This window comes from Amblyomma maculatum, chromosome 1 (genome assembly GCF_055883805.1).
Source record: "Amblyomma maculatum isolate TAMU_Amacu chromosome 1, ASM5588380v1, whole genome shotgun sequence".
In the NCBI taxonomy this organism is placed as follows: domain Eukaryota; kingdom Metazoa; phylum Arthropoda; class Arachnida; order Ixodida; family Ixodidae; genus Amblyomma; species Amblyomma maculatum.
This window is the reverse complement of record NC_139344.1, coordinates 1416536-1435696: the sequence shown is the minus strand read 5'-3', so window position 1 is coordinate 1435696 and position 19161 is coordinate 1416536. Positions and strand designations below refer to the sequence as shown.

The 19161-nt window shown below is 46.5% G+C and overlaps 1 protein-coding gene across 3 annotated transcripts in view; it reads left to right on the top strand.

The window, feature by feature from the left end:
• The window catches only part of Mvb12 (multivesicular body subunit 12-like Mvb12), a 41854-nt gene that overhangs the window by 10988 nt on the left and 11705 nt on the right, over window positions 1-19161 (top strand). For all 3 annotated transcript variants that reach the window (XM_084587591.1, XM_084587590.1, XM_084587592.1), the window contains exons 6-8: window positions 2592-2654; window positions 5811-5938; window positions 17043-17104. In XM_084587591.1, the coding sequence (XP_084443717.1) occupies window positions 2592-2654; window positions 5811-5938; window positions 17043-17104 (253 nt within the window). The remainder of the gene's footprint in view (window positions 1-2591; window positions 2655-5810; window positions 5939-17042; window positions 17105-19161) is intronic.

Sequence of the window (19161 nt, the reverse complement as noted above, 5' to 3'; positions counted from 1 at the left end):
GGAGGAGCAATACCTTTACACGTGTCTCAATGAGGCAAGTGGAGCCAGACCTTTCCATCTAGCTGCCTTCGTGTTGGAGTGCCTTTATTTGGCTTGCCTCATGCTGCTCGCTCATTCAGTCGTGGAAAGAACTGTGGAAGCAGTAAACACATTACAAGAACAAAATTTTGGATTGGAAAAAAAAGGGGGGGGGGGGGGGTGGAACGCGGCCGAAATGTAGAAGAAACCAATGTTTTCAGTTATGTAGTCTTTATGATGACATCAGTGATAGAAATACCATTGAGCTGTTGTGACAGCCGAGTGTAACACTTAATGGCTGCGCATTGGTGGTAGCTTGTTATGATCAAAAACATTTGCTCTGTTTTAATGTGTACGTGGATTTGAGGAGAGACCTGAGCATATTATTTTCTATTATGCTTGGGTAGCCTCACCATAATATATGTTCTAATGTGTGGTGTGAAAACTCGGGCTCTTATGAAATAATGAGTCTGTGAGCAGAAGGTGCTACGTTTGTAGACCACCTGACATTTTTCACCCGCATTCGTCTGATGTAGCAGAATTGTGCCTTGAAACGTGCAACTGTGGTGCTTAATCCAATGATTCCAGTGTCTCAACACAATCCTGGCTTTTACATTTAGTTATTTCTCCTCTCGTGACTGATTGTAACATGTACTCAGTAAGTAGTAAGCTGTTGCATATGTGCGACTTAAAACTTGTGGGCGATTTCTCTGCCCGAGGGATGCGCAAGCCACACAGCGGGCCGTGTAATAAACTTCTTTAATCTCACGTCCGGAAGTCCATGGTGGTGCGGTAGGTCATCGGGGTCGTCTGATGGGCAGGCAGCGATCCGCGGGTCGCCTCGGTAGTGAAGAGCAGGAGCGAAGAAGGCAAGGCGACAGCGTGCGCCTTCCTTTATACCCTCGCGCGGGACCGGTTATCCCAGGAACGACGAGGAGAGGGAAGGGTTAAGCGGCGGCGCATCAGTAGCCGCGGGAACTTTGAATGTGGCTGGCGCAGTCCCCACAAACTGAATCTCAAAATTGAATGGGGCGTACACTTCCTTTTTTCTTCCGATTTATACTGAAAACTCCGAACCCTACTGATGTGGAATGTCTGACAGTATCTACTTTGTCTTGATGCAAGGCCTGTACAGCATATAGCTTCAGTAGGGGTGTCGGATTATTGAAGTTCTTAAAGAATATTGGAAAAAAATTGGCTTCGAATATCAATTATTTCAGTGAAAAAAGAAAATGGAAAATTAAGAAGTAGCAAACATTGTTCATCTTGTTTATTTCATAATTCACATGGTATTTGCAAATAAAACAGGATTAGAATTAGAAAATTTTAATTTACATTTCTATACAGGATTTCATATACTATTTTTCTTTATAGAAGGAATCTGCGTGAAACCGGGTAGAGCTGTCATATCGCTAATGACTACAGTAAACTCTACTTAATTCGGACTTCAAGGGAGCAGAAAAAAATGTTTATCTGAAAGCTCGAATGGGCCTGAAAAAAACTGCCAAAAACTGCATCACAGTAATTTCGTCAGATGAACGCCTGCAAGATGGTTTTCTCCATTTGAGATAAATGTCAAGTGAGAACGTTTTTTTTTTTTTCTTGTTTCGGGGGGCCAAGTGCATCTACTTTGCGCACTGTCGGGAAGGTCCCTCTCAAATGGCCCTGTCCCCCTTTGAGGATGCATCACTGCACAGTTCACGCAGTTAAGCATTGCAGTGAAGTGGGCAGTGCAGTGAAACTGTGCGGGATTATAAAATTTTTAGTGTATTCAATGATGTTTGAATATTCAGAAATTGTGAATATCAGGTTTTCGAATACAAATATGAATCGAATAACATATTGTATTCGTTTGTGAAATTTTGAGTATTTGCACACGCCTAATCTTAAATCAAACACAGGGCAGCATCACTCCCGGCATGAGACCTTCGGCTCATCTGAGGTGCACAAGGTGCGCTGTATTATGCAATTCAGATTTTGGGAGGCACTATTTAGACGATTGCTGTCATACCACAATATTGGCCCCCTGTCTGAATCAACTAGTTTAAACCCACCAATGTCTGAATTAACAAGTCATTTTAAGAAACTTCACAGCCAGGAGTAGGATTGGAACCTGTGCTGGTGCAAACAGATCCATTCCATTGGTCAGTGTTTCAGTCCACTAACAGCGCTGCTGCAGCCAAACATACCTTGTGTTTAACAGCCAGTCTCTCACGCTGTGGTCTGGGTGTAGTTTGCTTCAACTTCCAGAGTTATCTCGTATGGAACTGCTAGTCTCTTGCACGTGACCGCCGCCACCAAAATGCCAAACCAGGCTTCTTGTGTTCTTGCAAACCAGGCTAGGCATTGCTTAGGAGTCCGCTACTTTTTCATGCTTTTATTATACTAATTGAAATTAATATTTCATGACTAGTGTTTCATACCATTACGTGAAATTATTTAATAAATAGGTTAGCATTTACGTTGGCAGCTACCAGCCGCAAAAAATCAAAGAGGAATGTCAGCAAGTGAATTGCCTGCCACTTTTTTGTTTTTGTGTGACTTCCTTTTTCAACCATAGGATTTGCTTTCAGGGAGATCAACAGTTTACATATAGGCTACAAGCTGACATCTGTGGCACCTGTCAATGGAAGGAAGTAAGTACCTTTGTCAACTCGTATATTTGAAGATTCTGTGGAGGGCCCTCCACTGTAATATTCTTTGTGGCTAGAATTTTGCCTTTTTGCAGGTCATTTCTTTTATTGCAAATTTAGAGCAAATCCAGAACTGCAACTATTTCTTATAGCATTCAAAGAATTCTTGTTTTTCTGGCTGTTAACAACACTAGCTCTTAACTGTTTAGGCATACCTTGTGTGAACACGTGTAAAGAAGAGGCAGCACAGCCAGAAGAGTGTTGTGGTGTCATCAGTGTCCGCACGAGTTCTGCCTTTTGCTGGCAACACCTAGTTATAATCTATTCATTATTTCCCTGTTTTCTGGTAGGTATTGTAAATAAGGTCATTTCGACGAACTGCATTAAACATCTCCTCTTTAGACATCTGTGCTGCGTTCAGGGATCAGTTAGCTTGGTGTGGAACATAAAAAAAGAGATAATGGCCCAGCTCAGGCATTGCATACTCCCATTATTTCTTCAGTGGAATAGGCCAGGTGCATTGAGAGGTGCACCATAGCTTAGTAAGATTAGGTTTTGCATCCCTTGTTACCAAAGCTTCCTAGTGTCCAGTGATAAGGCAGTGCTACTTTGACAAGTTGCACATGCTGCCGTGGCTGAGGTACTTGGCTGGTGAGGTCAACGTCGTGGTATTGAATCCTGGCTGTGGTGGTTACATTTTACGCAGCAACATGCAATTGCTGTGCAATATCGGTTGACGTCAAAAAACGTGCCCAGAGGTTAACCTAGAGCTCTTTGTTGTGGTGTCATAGGTCATGTACAGCTTTGTGGCATGAGCCTCTACATACCATGTACTTCTTTACACTTGTGGCTTTTGCTGTTGAAGCTTTCTCTTTGGGGACAGACGGAAAGCAGGGCCAGGTTTACAGTTAGTGCACACCCATGTTTGTAGCTTCTACAGAGCCTTTTGCACACTGCAACAAGCAGAGAGAAATTGCAAACTAGCGCTGGCAATTGAAGTATTGTTTGGTGGGAAAAAAATTCTGGGGGGCACTTAGGTATCCTAACATGCGGTAATGCAAAATCATATGTGCCTGCATTTGGTTGTTTGGTGGCCTGTTTCTGTTTATGATGATGCTTACATTTGTGCGTGGAGCTTTGCCCCAACTCAGATTCAACTGCGTCATGCATTTTTAACCAGCAACTACGTTTTTAATGCAACTGGGCATTCACTAGACGCACTTTTGCTCAGCTACAAACGTCAAAGCATCGTTGCAGTGTTCCGTTTTGCACACCGGTAGCCCGAATTCGATTCCCACATACAGTTTTCTTTTATCTTTGTCCTATAATCACTTCGGTGGACATTTTCTGGTCACGCTTCCTGTACATGAGGCAAGAAAGGCGAAAGCCTTTCTTGCCTCATGTACAGGAAGCCTCATGCCTCATGTACGTGGTCACGTAGGACCTGAGGCTTGTCTGTAAATTGAATTGTGGAATTATGGCTGGAGTTGCAAATCATCGTTTTTGATGAGCCAAACCTGCATTTATTTTTACTCGTGAGTTATTTTGAGTTTTATCAGACTTATTTAACAGTAACTCGTCTTTGCTAGCAAAATCCGAAAATTGCAAATTCTTTGATTTCAAAAAAAAAAAAAAAAAAAAAAACACAATGTGCAAACCAGACGACATGGAGGAAAGAAAGACGAACATATGCGCAATGTGTTCGCCTTTATTCCCTCCGTGTTGTCAGGTTTGTACACCTTTTTTCTCTTTTTTTTTTTGAAACCATGCTCCAACTAGCCTCCTAGGGCATATTATTAAGTTATCTTCCAGATTTATTGTATTTATCTTACAAGCATGTCCTTGACATCATTCAGTTGTTGTTGTTGTTGTTTTTTTTTTTAATTTTATTTTGGGGCATAGATGGACTATAACAATAGCCCTTGATTTCTCTGGGGTCACAATTTTGTTGTATGTGCTCAGCTAGGGGCACAACCCCACAGAAATTTCTTGTGAGGACTTATATGCTTTTCTTAGCTCTACCTTGTTCAAGATGGTTTCTTTCCCTCACTAGGGCAACTAGCTTGTTTCACCTCCCCCTTAATAAGAAAAGTCTGTCATGCACATTGTCTGCACTGTGGCAAATGGGCATCAACACTTGTTGCCTGGACTCAGCTGATCGTTGTAGTTCTGTTATCACAACAGAGTTACCACAGCAAATTTGCTGAGCATGGTTTACATGTGGGTGATCTCTACTACATGCTTGCATTTCACTGCAGGGACCACGTTTGGACAAATGCATGGTAAAGCTGCGTGTCCGCATTGGCCACACACACACACATGATGCATAATTTTTTGTCGACAAAAGAAAGCAGACCCCTGTGTGGAAAATGCGGAGAGCAACTCACCATAAAGCACATTTTATTTTCGTGCAAAGACTTGAAATATTTATGATGAACGCATTCTATTCCATCCAGCATTGATTTTCGGTGAAAGACTTGTTGATCTGTCATGTGTTTATAGCTTTCTAAAGGAAGCAAATGTTTTAAAAAAGTTCTAAAATACATAAGTGGTTCCACTAAATGCAAGATGTAACATCGTGCTTGGCGCATGATAGCCTGAGCTGCTTATACACCATTAAACCCAACGCAACACACACACATGGGAAAGGCCTCGCTGTGGTGATGTAGTGGTTAAGGCGTTCGACTACTGTACCCAAGGATGTGGGATCGAATCCCGGCCATCGCTGCCACTTTTCAATGCAGGCGAAAACCATGGCGCCCATGTGCTGTGCGATGTCGGTGCACGTTGGAGAACCCCAGGTAGTCGAAATTTCCGGAGTCTTCCACTATGGCGTCTCTCATAGCCCGAGTCGCTTTGGGACGTTAAACCCCACAAACCAAAACCAAATCATCAAGAGGGACCACTAGGTGATGAGCCTATGATTGTTGTCAGATGTGAAATGTGCAATGTTAGCATGATTTTGTTGCGGTATAGGGTATGACCGCAATATTGATTTGTTAAGCCATACTGCTCTCATGAAGGGTGAGAAGGGAGGGAAGTAGTCCCTGTACAACAGACTAGAAACTAGGCAGGTATGAAGGTAGGTTACCTGCTCTGACGAAAAGCATTGCTTCCCTGCGCACTTTTGTTTATTAGTCCTTCCGCTTTTTACCACAGGAACAGTTACCACCAACCCCCACTGCCGCCCCTGCCTTACCCTTTGCCCTCCCACGTGGATGACCACTTGCAAAAAAAGTCACCAGGTGGTCGGGTGTGCCAGCGTGGAAAGTCCATGCAGAAGTCTGGTAAGAAGATGTACCTGCTTCTGAAAGTCAAGGCTTTTGTTTTTTGTTTGTTGCAATCCTTTCTCCCGGGTTCATAACTGGACTGAGTGTTTCTTGGGCGATCACGAACAATCGGATCAATCATACAGAGGGCAACGCGTTCTCTCCCTCTGCCTTCTTTTTCTGTTTATGCAGCGATAGCAGTGCGAGATATCTTCTTTGCAAAGCTGCAAACTCATACTTTGGTACCCAGATGCCTTGGTTCCTGAGCTGCCACATTAGGTCAATGGCCAATACAGTTTCAGAATAAAATTCAGGATTCATTTTTAGCCCTGTTCTTATAGCATGGAAGCCTTAATGAAGGAATGGATTTCATAGAATTTGCTTACTCTCAGAATAATGTTCACTGAGAAAGAGATGACCATCTACCATCATAACCGGAATTAATTTTTCCTTCCTGGCCCAAGTAGAATAGGCTAAGAAATAAAAGTTTCAACCTCTTCAAGGTAGCCTTACGACTTGCGTGAATTTGCTTGAAAATGAGTTGCTAGAGCTCAACTGATGGTGCCCTCGCGGAAATCTTTTTTTTTTTTTTTTTTTTTCAATCCCGATTCTCATCATGTCGCAGTGTTTGGCATATGATCAGAAGATGTTGGTTGGGACTGGATTAATGATTAGAGAAGGTGAATCATGTCCAGATGCTGCTTTTTATGCTGTCAACGGTAACTGGTCGTTCTTTAATAGTAGCTGACTGTTTTTTTCGGACTCCAATAATTCAGGCTTGTGCGATATTTCGTGCTTCATTCAAAAACTTTCACGCGCCCCATAGGAACGTGTGCATTTTCACGGCCGATATTGCAGACTCTGTGGAGTCCATAAGTTCGATTTTACATACTAAAATTTGTGCTAGCGCAATACTGTGGATATTGTTCTTCTGCTGAAGGCTCGTTTTCTTGGCATGACGCAGACACGAACGGGCATTGTTGTAGCAACCAACTGGTTTAGCGCAGTTGTGAAAGGCACCATCTTAGATTTAAGCAGAGTCATTCAGACGGACCAGCTTGGCTCTTTGTTCCTCATTCTCACTTGAGGCAGTGGCAGTAATGGTACACTCTTTGTTGTCATGAGGGTGGGCTACAAAGAGTATGCAGGTGGACTGAAAATGTTACGTGAGCATCGTGCGCCGCAGCTTTGGCCATGTCGCCACCCATGGGAAAGAATAAAAGTGTGGGAGGGGGCATTCGCGGACACTGTGATTCTGCTCACCTTTTTCTTGCAAGTTCCATTTCGCAATCTTCCCACTGTTGTTACCCATGGAGACTGAATATTAGTGCTTCGTGCAGCGCGTGCATTCGTTTGCGGCATGAAGATGACCTGCAGCTGCATCACAGTCGTGAAGCGTGGACATGATGAAAGCATGACTGGCTGAGATAGTCTGATTGTAGAGTTATAGTGGCCTTAGCGGTCGCACGATCCGCTACCGCGGGGAATCACTGCGCATGCGGAGGTCGCCTTGAGCTGGTTGCATGCTTCGATCCCGGCACCGCACCTGTCATATCAGGTCGCGCTAACATGTGCCCGCGGGTGGCGTGCGGAACCAGATCACAGTAGCAGATTGTGCTATGCCAAGCCTGTCTTCAGCGCCCGAGAAGTCAGAACTCCTACTTTGGACTCACTCTGCTTATCAAGAAGCTCACAACTCACTGACCTCCCTCACCTTGGGTGGCTCCCCAATCCCCAAAGTTTCTCAATGTCGCATTTATGGCATGCCTCTGCATGCCGGCAAAAATGTCCGGGCTCTCCATGCGGCTGTTGCTACCTGTCAGTCTTTTGTCACCCATTTACCTCACCGAGTTGTGAGACTGTCCTCTGGCCGGAGGGAAGCTCACGCCTGTCGACTGGCTCACACGCTGGCTTAACAAATTTCTTTACTTTATACCATATCTTTCATTCACCCAGAGTTAGCTAGACACACTTGCAACAGCTCTTCACGGCCTTTATAAAGCTGCTCTTTGTCTTCTCATAACCACTTCCACCGATAAGCTTTATGCCACCGGGTTTTCTTCATCCTCTTCGTAGTCTCCTTTCCCTTAACCGCGACTGACAGATAGCTCGCCTCTCTGGCACAGTTCATGGACACTGGCTTCTCAACAGGCTAACATTTCTCCCATCCAGTCAGTCCCTCTGCCAACTCCTTCCTCTCCGTAGGCCGCTAACCTCCGTATACTTCCTCTTCCAGCCAATATGTTGCCGGTCCTGCATGCTGGCCGCCGACATGCTGCTGCCTCTCATCATAGTCCGCCCTTCAATACCCATGGAGTCGTCGCTTACATGGATGCCTCTTATGTGGCTCCTCGTGGGTCCGGAAGCCAGGACCTCTTTCATCCTAGTCTACTACTACTACAACTCCCTATTGTTGACTGACAAACGAAACACGAAGAGTGGAGAAATTCATGGCTAAAATATGAAGTAGATTTCTGGCAGAAAAGTTTCTTTTCTCTCTCTTTTTTTTTTCTTTAGGGCGGCAGATTTTTGTACCGTTCGATTGTCCGAACCATTTCCTGGATCCCACAGAGTCTGAAAAATCTGGCAGCAACTGTACTCAAAGAAATTTTTTATCTGATTTGATGTATTTTGCACATTGTAACCAAGGAATTGGTTACGAAGGATTTGGTATTTAACTCTATAATGCCTGTCATGTCACATGTGTTCTGTATTGTAAAAATGTGAATAATTTTCACTTCTCCTTGCAACGATACGCGGAAGAACAGCCTAAAATTTTAATGGTCGTAATGTTGCATTGTTGGGTAACCGAGCAGTTTTAAATTTTGCTCTTGGTTTCCTGCATATATCTACCTGTTCATTTTTATCATTCTTTGGACATTGAGCAGTCATTATAATTGGCTGAATTTAATTGTGATTTTATCATGAGCTTGTCAGTAAATCTCCCAGTTTTTTTGCATTTCTGCAATGAAAGGGACGTTAGTGATAAAATTCAGGAAGTTCATAACATTTATTTACTGTTTTTAATGCCCGGCCATTGCAGTATTAACAATTTATCATTTTCCTAAATCACTTGTCCACAAAGTGGCCAATATTCGGAATTGCCATGTGATGCTAATGCAGGGGGTGGTAACAGTGAAATTTTGTTTACATGATCCCACTTAATACGTTTTTCAGCATTTTTTTTTATTCCCGCCGTATGCATTTATATAGGGGTAATTTTTTTTCGTATGGCTAATATGAGCATATTGTAAGGTAACGCGAAGGTCGGACTTGGGGAATCAGGCTTTATTGCAGACCTGAAGCCTTGGTCGCACACTGCAGCCAAACACACTCCGCGGTGACGATGGGTATCTACAAGAGGGAGCAGGATGAAGATGAAGCAGCACGTTCAGCCGTGTGGAAGATGAAGCGCCACACAGTGCTCACACTATTTCGCCCGCGCAGTTGAAGCGGCCAGCCTGGCCGCAATTAGTCTGCAGGATTGCGCCGAATAAAAGGTTTCATACGTGAAACGTGGACAACTTCAGTGCCACGGTAACGACAGTCCAGAGGAGGGTAAATAGGGGAGACTCGATAGTTGACCGGGGAGGTTTTTGCAAGAACTGTGTAGGGACCAATGTAACGGTGCTGTAACTTGTCACAAAGGCCAGGAGTGCGTAATGGGGTCCAAAGTAACACCTCGTCGCCGGGACGGAACGAAACTTGGCGATGGGTTGCATCATAGCGGCACTTGCGGTCTTTCTGGCTAGCTTCCGTGTTGACGCGAGCAAGCCGGCGAGATTTGGCCACTCGGGAAAGAAACTGGTCAGGAAGAGAGGATGAGGAACTGGCATGTGTAGAAAGAAAAGAGGCGTCAAAAAAGGTAGCGGGAGAACGGCCGTAAATGAGGAAAAACGGGGTGTAACCTGTGGTCCGCTGTACAGCCGTATTGTAGGCAAACGTAACAAAAGGAAGTATTACGTCCCAGTTTCGGTGGTCCTGGTCGACGTACATAGACAACATGTCAGAAAGCGTGCGGTGGAACCGCTCAGTCAACCCATTAGTCTGCGGGTGATAGCTGGAGGTCAATTAGTGATGTGTGGTTGAGGCCTCAATAACTTCGGCTACAATCGTCGACAGAAATGTCCAACCACGATCGCTGAGAAGCACTTGAGGGGCCCCATGGCGCAGTACAAGCGATTCCAAAAAGAAGGTCGCGACCTCATGTGCTGAGCCATTAGGCAGGGAAGCGGTCTCAGCGTAGCGTGTTAGGTGGTCGACGGCGGTGACGATCCAGCGATTACCTCGTGCGGACAATGGAAGTGGCCCATATAAGTCTATGCCAACAACGGCAAAAGGAGTAGCAGGGCAAGGTAGCGGCTGTAGTAGGCCAGCAGGAGGAGAAGTGGGCCGTTTGCGGCGCTGACATGGCAGACAAGAGGCGACGTATTTTGCCACACTTGAGGCGAGGCCTAGCCAGAAGAAACGGGTTTTCACGCGGTGGTAAGTTTTATGAAAGCCTAAGTGACCGGCTGTAGCATCATCGTGAAAAGCCGCCAGGATACGGGTGCGAAGCGCTCTCGGAATAACGGGGACCCAACGGGTGCCTTCAGAGCAATAAATATACAGTCGACTCCCGTTAGTACGAAGTTCACGGGGACGCCAAAAAACTTCCAATTAAACAAACTTCCAATTAAGCAGGAGGCACCAAAAAAATTCTCTTTATTTGCAGTGAAATCGCGTCAGCTCACGAGAAATAGTCCGTAACCTTTCACTGCTTCTGCTTAGTGAATCGTGCAGCAGAGAGCATGTTTTGCAGACTATAGATATGCTTAAAAGCTTCCGCCGAGTTACTTTCTGCAGCGAAAAAGCGCTCCACAACACCGAGGCCCGCCGCTGCATCGGCAGCCCTTGGTTGCGGCTCATCTTCGATGTCGTCGTCCACGTCACTCTCATCAAGAGATTCGCTGGGCCGAACAATCTGCAGAATTTCGCCGTCCGTAAGGGCTCCGCACGTTTCGACTTCACTGTCCGCAGCGACGAAGTCTTAGAAGGGAACGTCACCCAGAGCAGCACCAAAATCGGCGCCGTCGAGCTCGCCTGTTTGTTCTTCCCCTGATGCAGTACAAGGAGAGGCATCTTCCGAAGCAGCTGCCACAAAGCCGCAAACCCTGAAGCAGTTCGCAACCGTCTCTTTTCTGACGCGATCCCACGCTCGCGCTAGCATGTGAATGGCGCTAAGCAAACTCACCTCGTACTGTGAGGAGTTGTCCATGCACAAAATCATGCGCTCAAGCAGGTGCTTCCTGTAGAGGACCTTCACATTTTTTATTATGCCCTGGTCCATGGGCTGCAGGACAGACGTTGTATTCGCAGGCAAGAAAGCAAGGCGTATAGCGCTCAAGGTCGGCACATTCATGTGCGCACTACACTGGTCCACAAGAAAGAGCACTTTCCGGTTGGACGACGCAAATTTTCGATCCAGCTTCATCAGCCAATCTTTGAATAACTCTGAGGTCATCCAGGCCTTTCTATTCGACGCGTAGTCGACAGGAAGTGTCTTCACACCTTTGAAGCACCTTGGTTTGGCAGCCTTCCCCACCACAAGCAGGCGACATTTTTCTGTGCCAGTCATATTGGCCGCGAGAAGCACAGACACCCTCTCCTTGCTCCGTTTGCCCCCGGCACAGTCGTCGGCTTTAAAGGTCAATGTCTTCTCTGGCAGAAGCCGGTAAAAGAGAGCAGTCTCATCTGCATTAAATATGTTCTCCGGTTCGTACTCGGCCAAGTACTCGGGGAGCTTCTCTTTCCAGGTCGAGCATGTTTCCGCGTTTACAGACGCCCTCTCACCGCAGACGCTCTTAAACACCAGGTCGTGGCGATCCTTAAATCGTGTGAGCCATCCATCAGACGAGGCAAACTCTTCAATCCCCAACATTGTTGCGAGTGATTGGGCTTTCGCTGCGACGATCTCACCGCTGAGAGGAAGTTTGTTATTTCGCGCTTCCCTAATCCATACCAGCAGGGCCTTTTCAAGCTCTGGATGGGCGCCTGTGCGCATTCGTTTCCGCGACATCTTGAATGTGTCGTGCTCAAACGCATCCAGGATTGAACGTTTGTTCTTGATAAAGTTGGAAAGGATGTTAGGCTTAATGCCATACTTCCGAGCGATGTCTTGCTTGGCGGTGCCTCCCTTTTCAACTTCTCTCAAAATCTCGACTTTCGTCGCCAAGTCAAGCGTGCGATAATTTCCACGAGTCGTCATGACTGGTAGAACCGCTGCGTGCGAAGTCAAAACATGGAACCAACCGCGGAACGAACGAGAGAGAGACTGGTCGCAGCTAAGAAATGAGCCTAGTGACGCTGTCGCGACGCGACTTGTCAGCACGCGCTAAGCCTAATCTCACCACTTCGAGTTTAGCGGCGCTGCGGGCGCTTACGATGGCATCGGTGTATCTTGTTCGTTTCAAAGCGGCGGTGCTGACAACCATGATAATATCAAAATGGCGGTCGTCGTGATTCTCGATTGAAAAATAACTTCTAATTAAACGATACTCTAAGCTTTTCAACTTCGAATTATTGAGCGATATTTCCATAGAATTACATATAAAACAGTCGGGACCACCACATCTCTTCTAATTAACCGAAAATTCCAATTAAGCGGCTTCTAATTATCGGGAGTCGACTGTAACGGGAGAGCACGCCGTTGTCAAGTTTGAACTTTTGGAGTTGCCTGCGCATCCTAGCGGTAGGAGGGTGAGAAGCACCGGTGAGAAGGTTGATTAGGGAAATACAGTAGGGATCTGCTCGCTGGTGTGAAATAATGGCGTAACGATCTGGAGCAGCGGCAGGAGTAGCACAGGTGATGTTTGGAGGTCTGGACGACATTGGGACGTCGAGGGTGCACGCAGGAAGGCTCGAGGAAGCACTAGGTGGTGGTTCTGATAGCGGGCAGCGGGAAAGAGCATCGTCATCTCGATGTTTGCATCCCGATTTGAATATGACATCGAAGTGGTACTCCTGCAAACGCAGAATCCAACGGCCCAGGCGTCCAGTCAAATTTTTGAGGGTTGATAACCAGCACAGAGCGTGGTGATCGGTAACGATCGGGAAATGGCGGCCGTAGAGGTAGGGGCGGAATTTCTGAACTGCCCAAACGACGGCGAGGCACTCTTGCTCAGTGATGGCGTAGTTGCGTTTCGCTGGTGTTAGAGTTCGACTGGCAAACGCAATTACCTTTTCCCGAGAAGCGGTATCACGTTGCAGAAGTACGGCGCCGATACCGAGGCTGCTGGCATCGGTGTGAAGAATGGTGGCAGCAGTGTTGTCGAAGTGAGCGAGAACAGGGTCCGAAGTGAGGGCATTCTTTAGGGTTTGGAAAGCTTTTTCGCATTCTTCGGACCAATTGAAAGTAGTACGGTCTGTAAGGAGGCGGTGGAGCGGTGCAGCAATGGTAGCGAAATTGCGAATGAAACGGCGAAAGTACGAAGACAGGCCAAGGAAACTGCGTAGTTCCTTAGTCCGCTGAGGACGTGCAAAGTTCAAAACTGCAGCAAGCTTGTCAGGGTCGGGTCGAATGCCATCGCGGCTGACGAGGTGGCCCAGGATCTTGATTTCTTTCTTGGTGAAATTGCACTTTTTTGTGTTCAGCTGGACACCGGCGGATGCCAGGCACGTTAATACTTGATCAAGGCTGCATAAGTGATCAGAAAAAGTCGCAGAGAAAATAACTATGTCATCCAGGTAGCACAAGCATGTTTTCCACTTAAGTCCTCTAAGAACAGTGTCAATCATGCACTCAAACGTAGCGGGGGCATTACAAAGTCCAAAAGGCATGACATCGAATTTGTAAAGCCCATCGGGACTAGCGAATGCGGTTTTTTCTTTGTCGGCTTCGTGCATCGGTATCTGCCAGTAACCGGAGCGCAAATCCAAAGTAGAGAAATATTCGGCACCCTGAAGACAGTCGAGGGAGTCGTCAATTCGTGGCATAGGGTAAACATCTTTGCGAGTGACTTTGTTAAGTGCGCGGTAATCAACGCAAAAACACACGGACCCATCCTTTTTTTGACCAAGACGACCGGAGATGACCAGGGGCTAGCTGATGGCCGAATAATGTCTCGTCGGAGCATATCATTCACATTATCTTCTATGATTTTACGTTCTGATAAGGAAACACGGTAAGGGCGGCGGCTAACAATAGAAGTACCTCTGTAATAATACGGTGCTGTGCAGAAGACGTTCGGCCCAAGGTCGGAGAAGTGACGTCAAAGGAGGCTTGGTGTTTTCGAAGTAATTCCTGCAAAGCTTGGCGATGAGTCGCCGGAAGGTCAGGATTGATGGTGCCAAAGAGAACACAGAGAGAAGTATCGGAAGAAGCTGCTGGTGAGGAAGAGGGGGCGGTAAGGGTGGTGAGGGACACCGGGTGAATGTCCAGCGCACAAGGAAAACATGTCCCTTTAGTCAGCACAGTGGGCTCTGGGGAAGTGTTCGAAGCAGCGACAAGCGCTGTGCCATGCTCAAACCGAACAAGACTTGGTGGTAGCGCGACTCCACTGGTCAGATGGCGATCAGAAGGCACGATTAGCACATCTCCGTTATCAATGTCAGTAGACGTAAGCGCGACAAGTTGTTCGCATCCAGGGGGCAACACTGAGTTAGTAGCGGCAAGCAGGCGATAACGGGGCTCGGGAGGTTCAGAAGACGGATCGCTCTCGTTCATGTAAATGACCCTGTTGCGACACGAAATGCTGGCTGATGCGGCAGACAGAAAATCCCAGCCTAAAATAATTGGGTGAGCGCACGGTGACATCACGGCAAATTGTACATGGTGGCGGACACCATCAACAAAAACTCGCACAGTACACTTAGCAGAAAGCCGAATTATTGCACCATTAGCTCCACGGAGTGCAGGTCCATCATAAGGCGTTTTCACTTTTCGCAAGCGGGAGCACAAGTCAGTGTGTATCACTGAAACAGCGGCGCCCGTGTCAACCAAAGCCTCAACAGATAATCCTTCAACCCGCACTAAAATAATATTCCAGGGACGTTCCGGAGGATTTTTGGGATGGCCGAAGAGTGCAGTTTTCCCTCCTAAAACTGCAGTGGTCAGTTTTGCGACAGGCGGGGGGTCGTCAGAGAAGTTTGACGGAGAGGCGAGGTTGAGCGGCGAAAAGGCGAAGGAGAATGGCGTCTTGAAGGCCTGTAACCAGCAGGCGGAGCGGGGCTTTCTGGCGGGGGTGATGAACGTCGGGGATAATCAGGGAATGAACGGTGGTTAGAGCCGGAAAAGCGAGGAGGGTAGTCTGCTTCAAATGATTCGTAGCCGCGGCGTTCATTCTGGAGCCTGCGACGACAGAAGCGGGAAATATGGCCTCGGTACCCGCAGTAATAACACACAGGGCGGGCTGGGCGCCAGTTGGGGTAGTATGTCGGCGCCGCGGCAGGTGGTGCCAATGCAGCGACATGAGCAGTGGTAGGCGCCGGTGGCGTAGGCGCTCCAATTGCGGGCGGCAAGGACGTGACCCGGGCGTACGTTGGCACCTGACAGATGGTAGGAGCGACCGATGTTGGCGGGGAATCGGTCATTGAGGCCAGCTCTTCTTTGACAATGCTACGCAGACCGGCACTTGAATGATGTGGCTCAGATGCAGGGCGGCACAAATTACCTTGAGCCGAGAGCTCTTCACGAATTAATTCGTGAATAAGCGCACGGAGGCCAGCTTCGGCAGTGAAACCAAATGAAGTGGGATCAGGCTGCAGGCGTATTGACTGTAGTTCGTCAAGGTGTTGACAAGTCGATATGATGGCGTCAATTGTGGTAGGGTTCTGCACCGCCAGGGCGTTATGGGCGAGTGGGCCAATACCTTTAAGGACGTGCCGAACCCGCTCGACCTCTGGCATGGTGTCATTTATGCGCCGACAAAGTGCGAGAACATCTTCGATATAAGAGGTATAGGTCTCATTGGACCGCTGAAGTCGGGCTTCTAGCTTCTTCTTGGCGGACTTCGTGCGAACAGTAGGAGTGCAGAAAATCTGGCGTAACTTTTGTTTAAATGTAGCCCAGTCCGGAATCGTCAATTCATGATTTAGAAACCACGTTTTGGCCACATCCGTCAAATAAAAGGACACATTAATTAGTTTAGAGAATCGTCCCACCGGTTGAAAGCACTGACCCGGTCGTAGCTGTCGAGCCAGTCATCAGCGTAGTCGCCGCGGAGACCGGCGAACATCTGCGGGTCGCGCTGACGGCTACTGACAGTCCAAGTGGCAAGGGGAGCTGGAGTCGAGTTGGTAGCAGCCGGAATAGCGGAGTGGCCCTCTTGAGTCATGACGATGGTGGTCGGGGTCAAACGGCGGCCAGAACAAAGCTCCAGGTGGATGCAGGTGACGAAGCAGCGGGGAAATCAAGGCGCACCTCCACCACGTGTAAGGTAACGCGAAGGTCGGACTTGGGGAATCAGGCTTTATTGCAGACCTGAAGCCTTGGTCACACACTGCAGCCAAACACACTCCGCAATGACGATGGGTATCTACAAGAGGGAGCAGGATGAAGATGAAGCAGCACGTTCAGCCGTGTGGAAGATGAAGCGCCACACAGTGCTCACAATATTTTCACATGGATTTGTATAATACGATTGCAGAAATGTATGAGAAACTTGTGTGGTTTCTGATTTCAATTCAGGAAGCAGCGAAAAAAGTCTTTGCTGTAGGCGTTAGATAGTAGTTGCAGTGATGCTAATGCTTGTGGCCAAAGCTATTTTAATACACTCGGTTATAGTTATAACGAAATCTGCAAATCTTATTTAATGACACTGCCTGCATGCAACCTAGGTTGTGCGGCATTCGTTGTGTTCATATAGCTGCATAGAGATACTACTATACTAACTGCATGTGCCCATGACGTTAGTGGTTGCATATGCCATATAACATTAAAAAAAGGAAGATTATCATATGAAAAGTTGAGTTTTAAATTGTTCTGCCACATTTCTTGGCTCCACAGTCAAGTATTTGTTAATTTGGAGATGGAGCTTTCGAATGAAGCAAGAGTAAATGTTGTTGAAAAAGTCAGTAGATCGTCCCTTTAATATGTCACATTTTTCAGATGTCCTTACTTGTTGCTCTTTCTTTTCCTGTGTAGCCATAGATGATGTGCCGTTTGAAGTCAATCCAAAGTATCGGGCCATGTTTAGACTCTCTGAGGTAAGAATTCCTTTTTGATTATTGTTGAGGCCTGTATTATGTGCTTGTCTAAGCTTGCTGTGTGTGAACATATATGTGTACCTGTAGCTAGGTAGGTAGGTGTGTGGTGCAGTGGTGTTCTAGCAATTCTCTACAACCCTGGTACAGTAGAACACCGCTATAGTAAATTCGGATATAATAAAAACTCGGATGTAATAAAGTGAGACTAAAGTCCCGGGTCAACTTCCATAGACTACATTTTTCCCCCCTTTATAGTAAAGACTTTTTGGTAAAAATCGGTTCTAGTAAAGTGTATCTAGCCGCAGCGATGACTTCCCACGTAATTATGTCGCCGTACGCGCATTATCTAGAATAATGAGGAATTTTTTTTCTGACACAAAAAAAAAAAAAAGAGAGAGAGAGAGACAGCGAGCATTTTATATTTTTTTAATGCCTTTACCACCAGACTTAGCAGCACTCATGAGAAGCAAACTTTATATAAACCTTGGAGCCGTGAGGGAAAGCATGCAGTGCGTAAGAAAAAAAAAAAAAGTCTACAAATATGAAAAGAAGGCAGCGCAGTCTGTTCAAAAAGTAAAAGAGAGTAAAAGTGCAGCAAGAAATAGGGAAGGGAAGAAACGGCTGAACGTTCTCAGCACGGTGCAGCATGAAGCAGCGGTAGCAACAACTGGAAATGCAGCATGTGCCATTTTGAAGCGCTTGCCTGCCACGTGTATTTCTCATCTATTGCCTCTTAAATGATAGAAACAGCCAGAGATGGCGCTGTGTTCATGCAAGGCTTTGGTTTTCACATGAAATCAAACTCGGTGGTATCGTAGCCACGTTGCCTTCATGCTTAAGAAGTACTTCCACAAGGTGTAAATCAAAAAATCTGATAACTGAAAAAAGAAAATGGTTTCTTGGGTTTAACGTCCCAAAGCGACTCAGGCTATGAGACTCTGTAGTGGAGGACTCTGGAAATTTCGACCACCTCGGGTTCTTTAAGTGCACTGACATCGCACAGCACACGGGTGCGTTGCTTTTCGCCTCCATCGAGAAGCAGTTGCCGAGGCCGGGGTTCGATCCCGCACGAAGAGAGATGAAAAAGTTGGAAGGTGTTTTAGTGTGGTTTTTTTTCATTGAGCAGCGAGACGTGTTTAGAAAGTGGCCATTTAATTACCAGACAGCATCTTTAGGAGCATGTCATAACCAACAGGTGATATAGTAAAGACCCTGATATAGTAAAAATTTTTGCCATTCCCAGTGACTTTACTGTAAAGGGGTTCTGTTGTATTTCATCTGAGCCACAGTCCTGTACCTGGACCACTTTCCCCTTTTCACCCTTTCTTTTATTTTGCCTAGATGATCAGTTCACCGGAGTACACTTTGGAACATCCATAGCCTTGTTATTGTGGATTTGGATGAAAGCTGTTTCAGCTTGTTTTTTCAATTTACCACTACACCGACTCTTGCTCAGTTGCCGAGTAAATGTAGGTTTTATAAATTTGAGAGACAAGTATGACTAATCTTCCATGGCTATTTGAACAAGTTGACCTCTGCAGTAAGGCGCCCTAAAACGTCTTCCTTAAAACCTGCAAAATGTTTTGATAATGACGGCGAGCCAGTGAAATGTGCTACTGCAAAATGTTTTCCTACAGAAGTTTTTTGTCGGCAGTTACCGGTGATAAATGATTGCTCCCAGCTCCTCTGAGGTTGGTTGCTTGAGGCGGCCTGGCACTGCGAAGTTCTCTGAGGACCGTGCTTCTTTCCCTTCTGTGCACACTGACTGCTGCTAGGGCAACCTTGATGCTGAAAAAAATTACGTAATTAACAGCAACAAGCTTTCTCTGGCATGTGGAAAGTAAAAAAGAAATAGAGGGCAGGAATTTGTAACAGGTACTACCAACTGTTGCAAAGCTAAACGCGAACTGTAAAATGCTGCTCTCAGTTAAATATTCTGCTTATTTGCTGTGAAATTTGGTGTACTGACGGCATGAGACTGTCTATTCTTCTCAATAGCACGCTTGTATTGTTTGCCCAATTCGATCAGAACTAATTAGAAACAGGTGTCGTCTGCT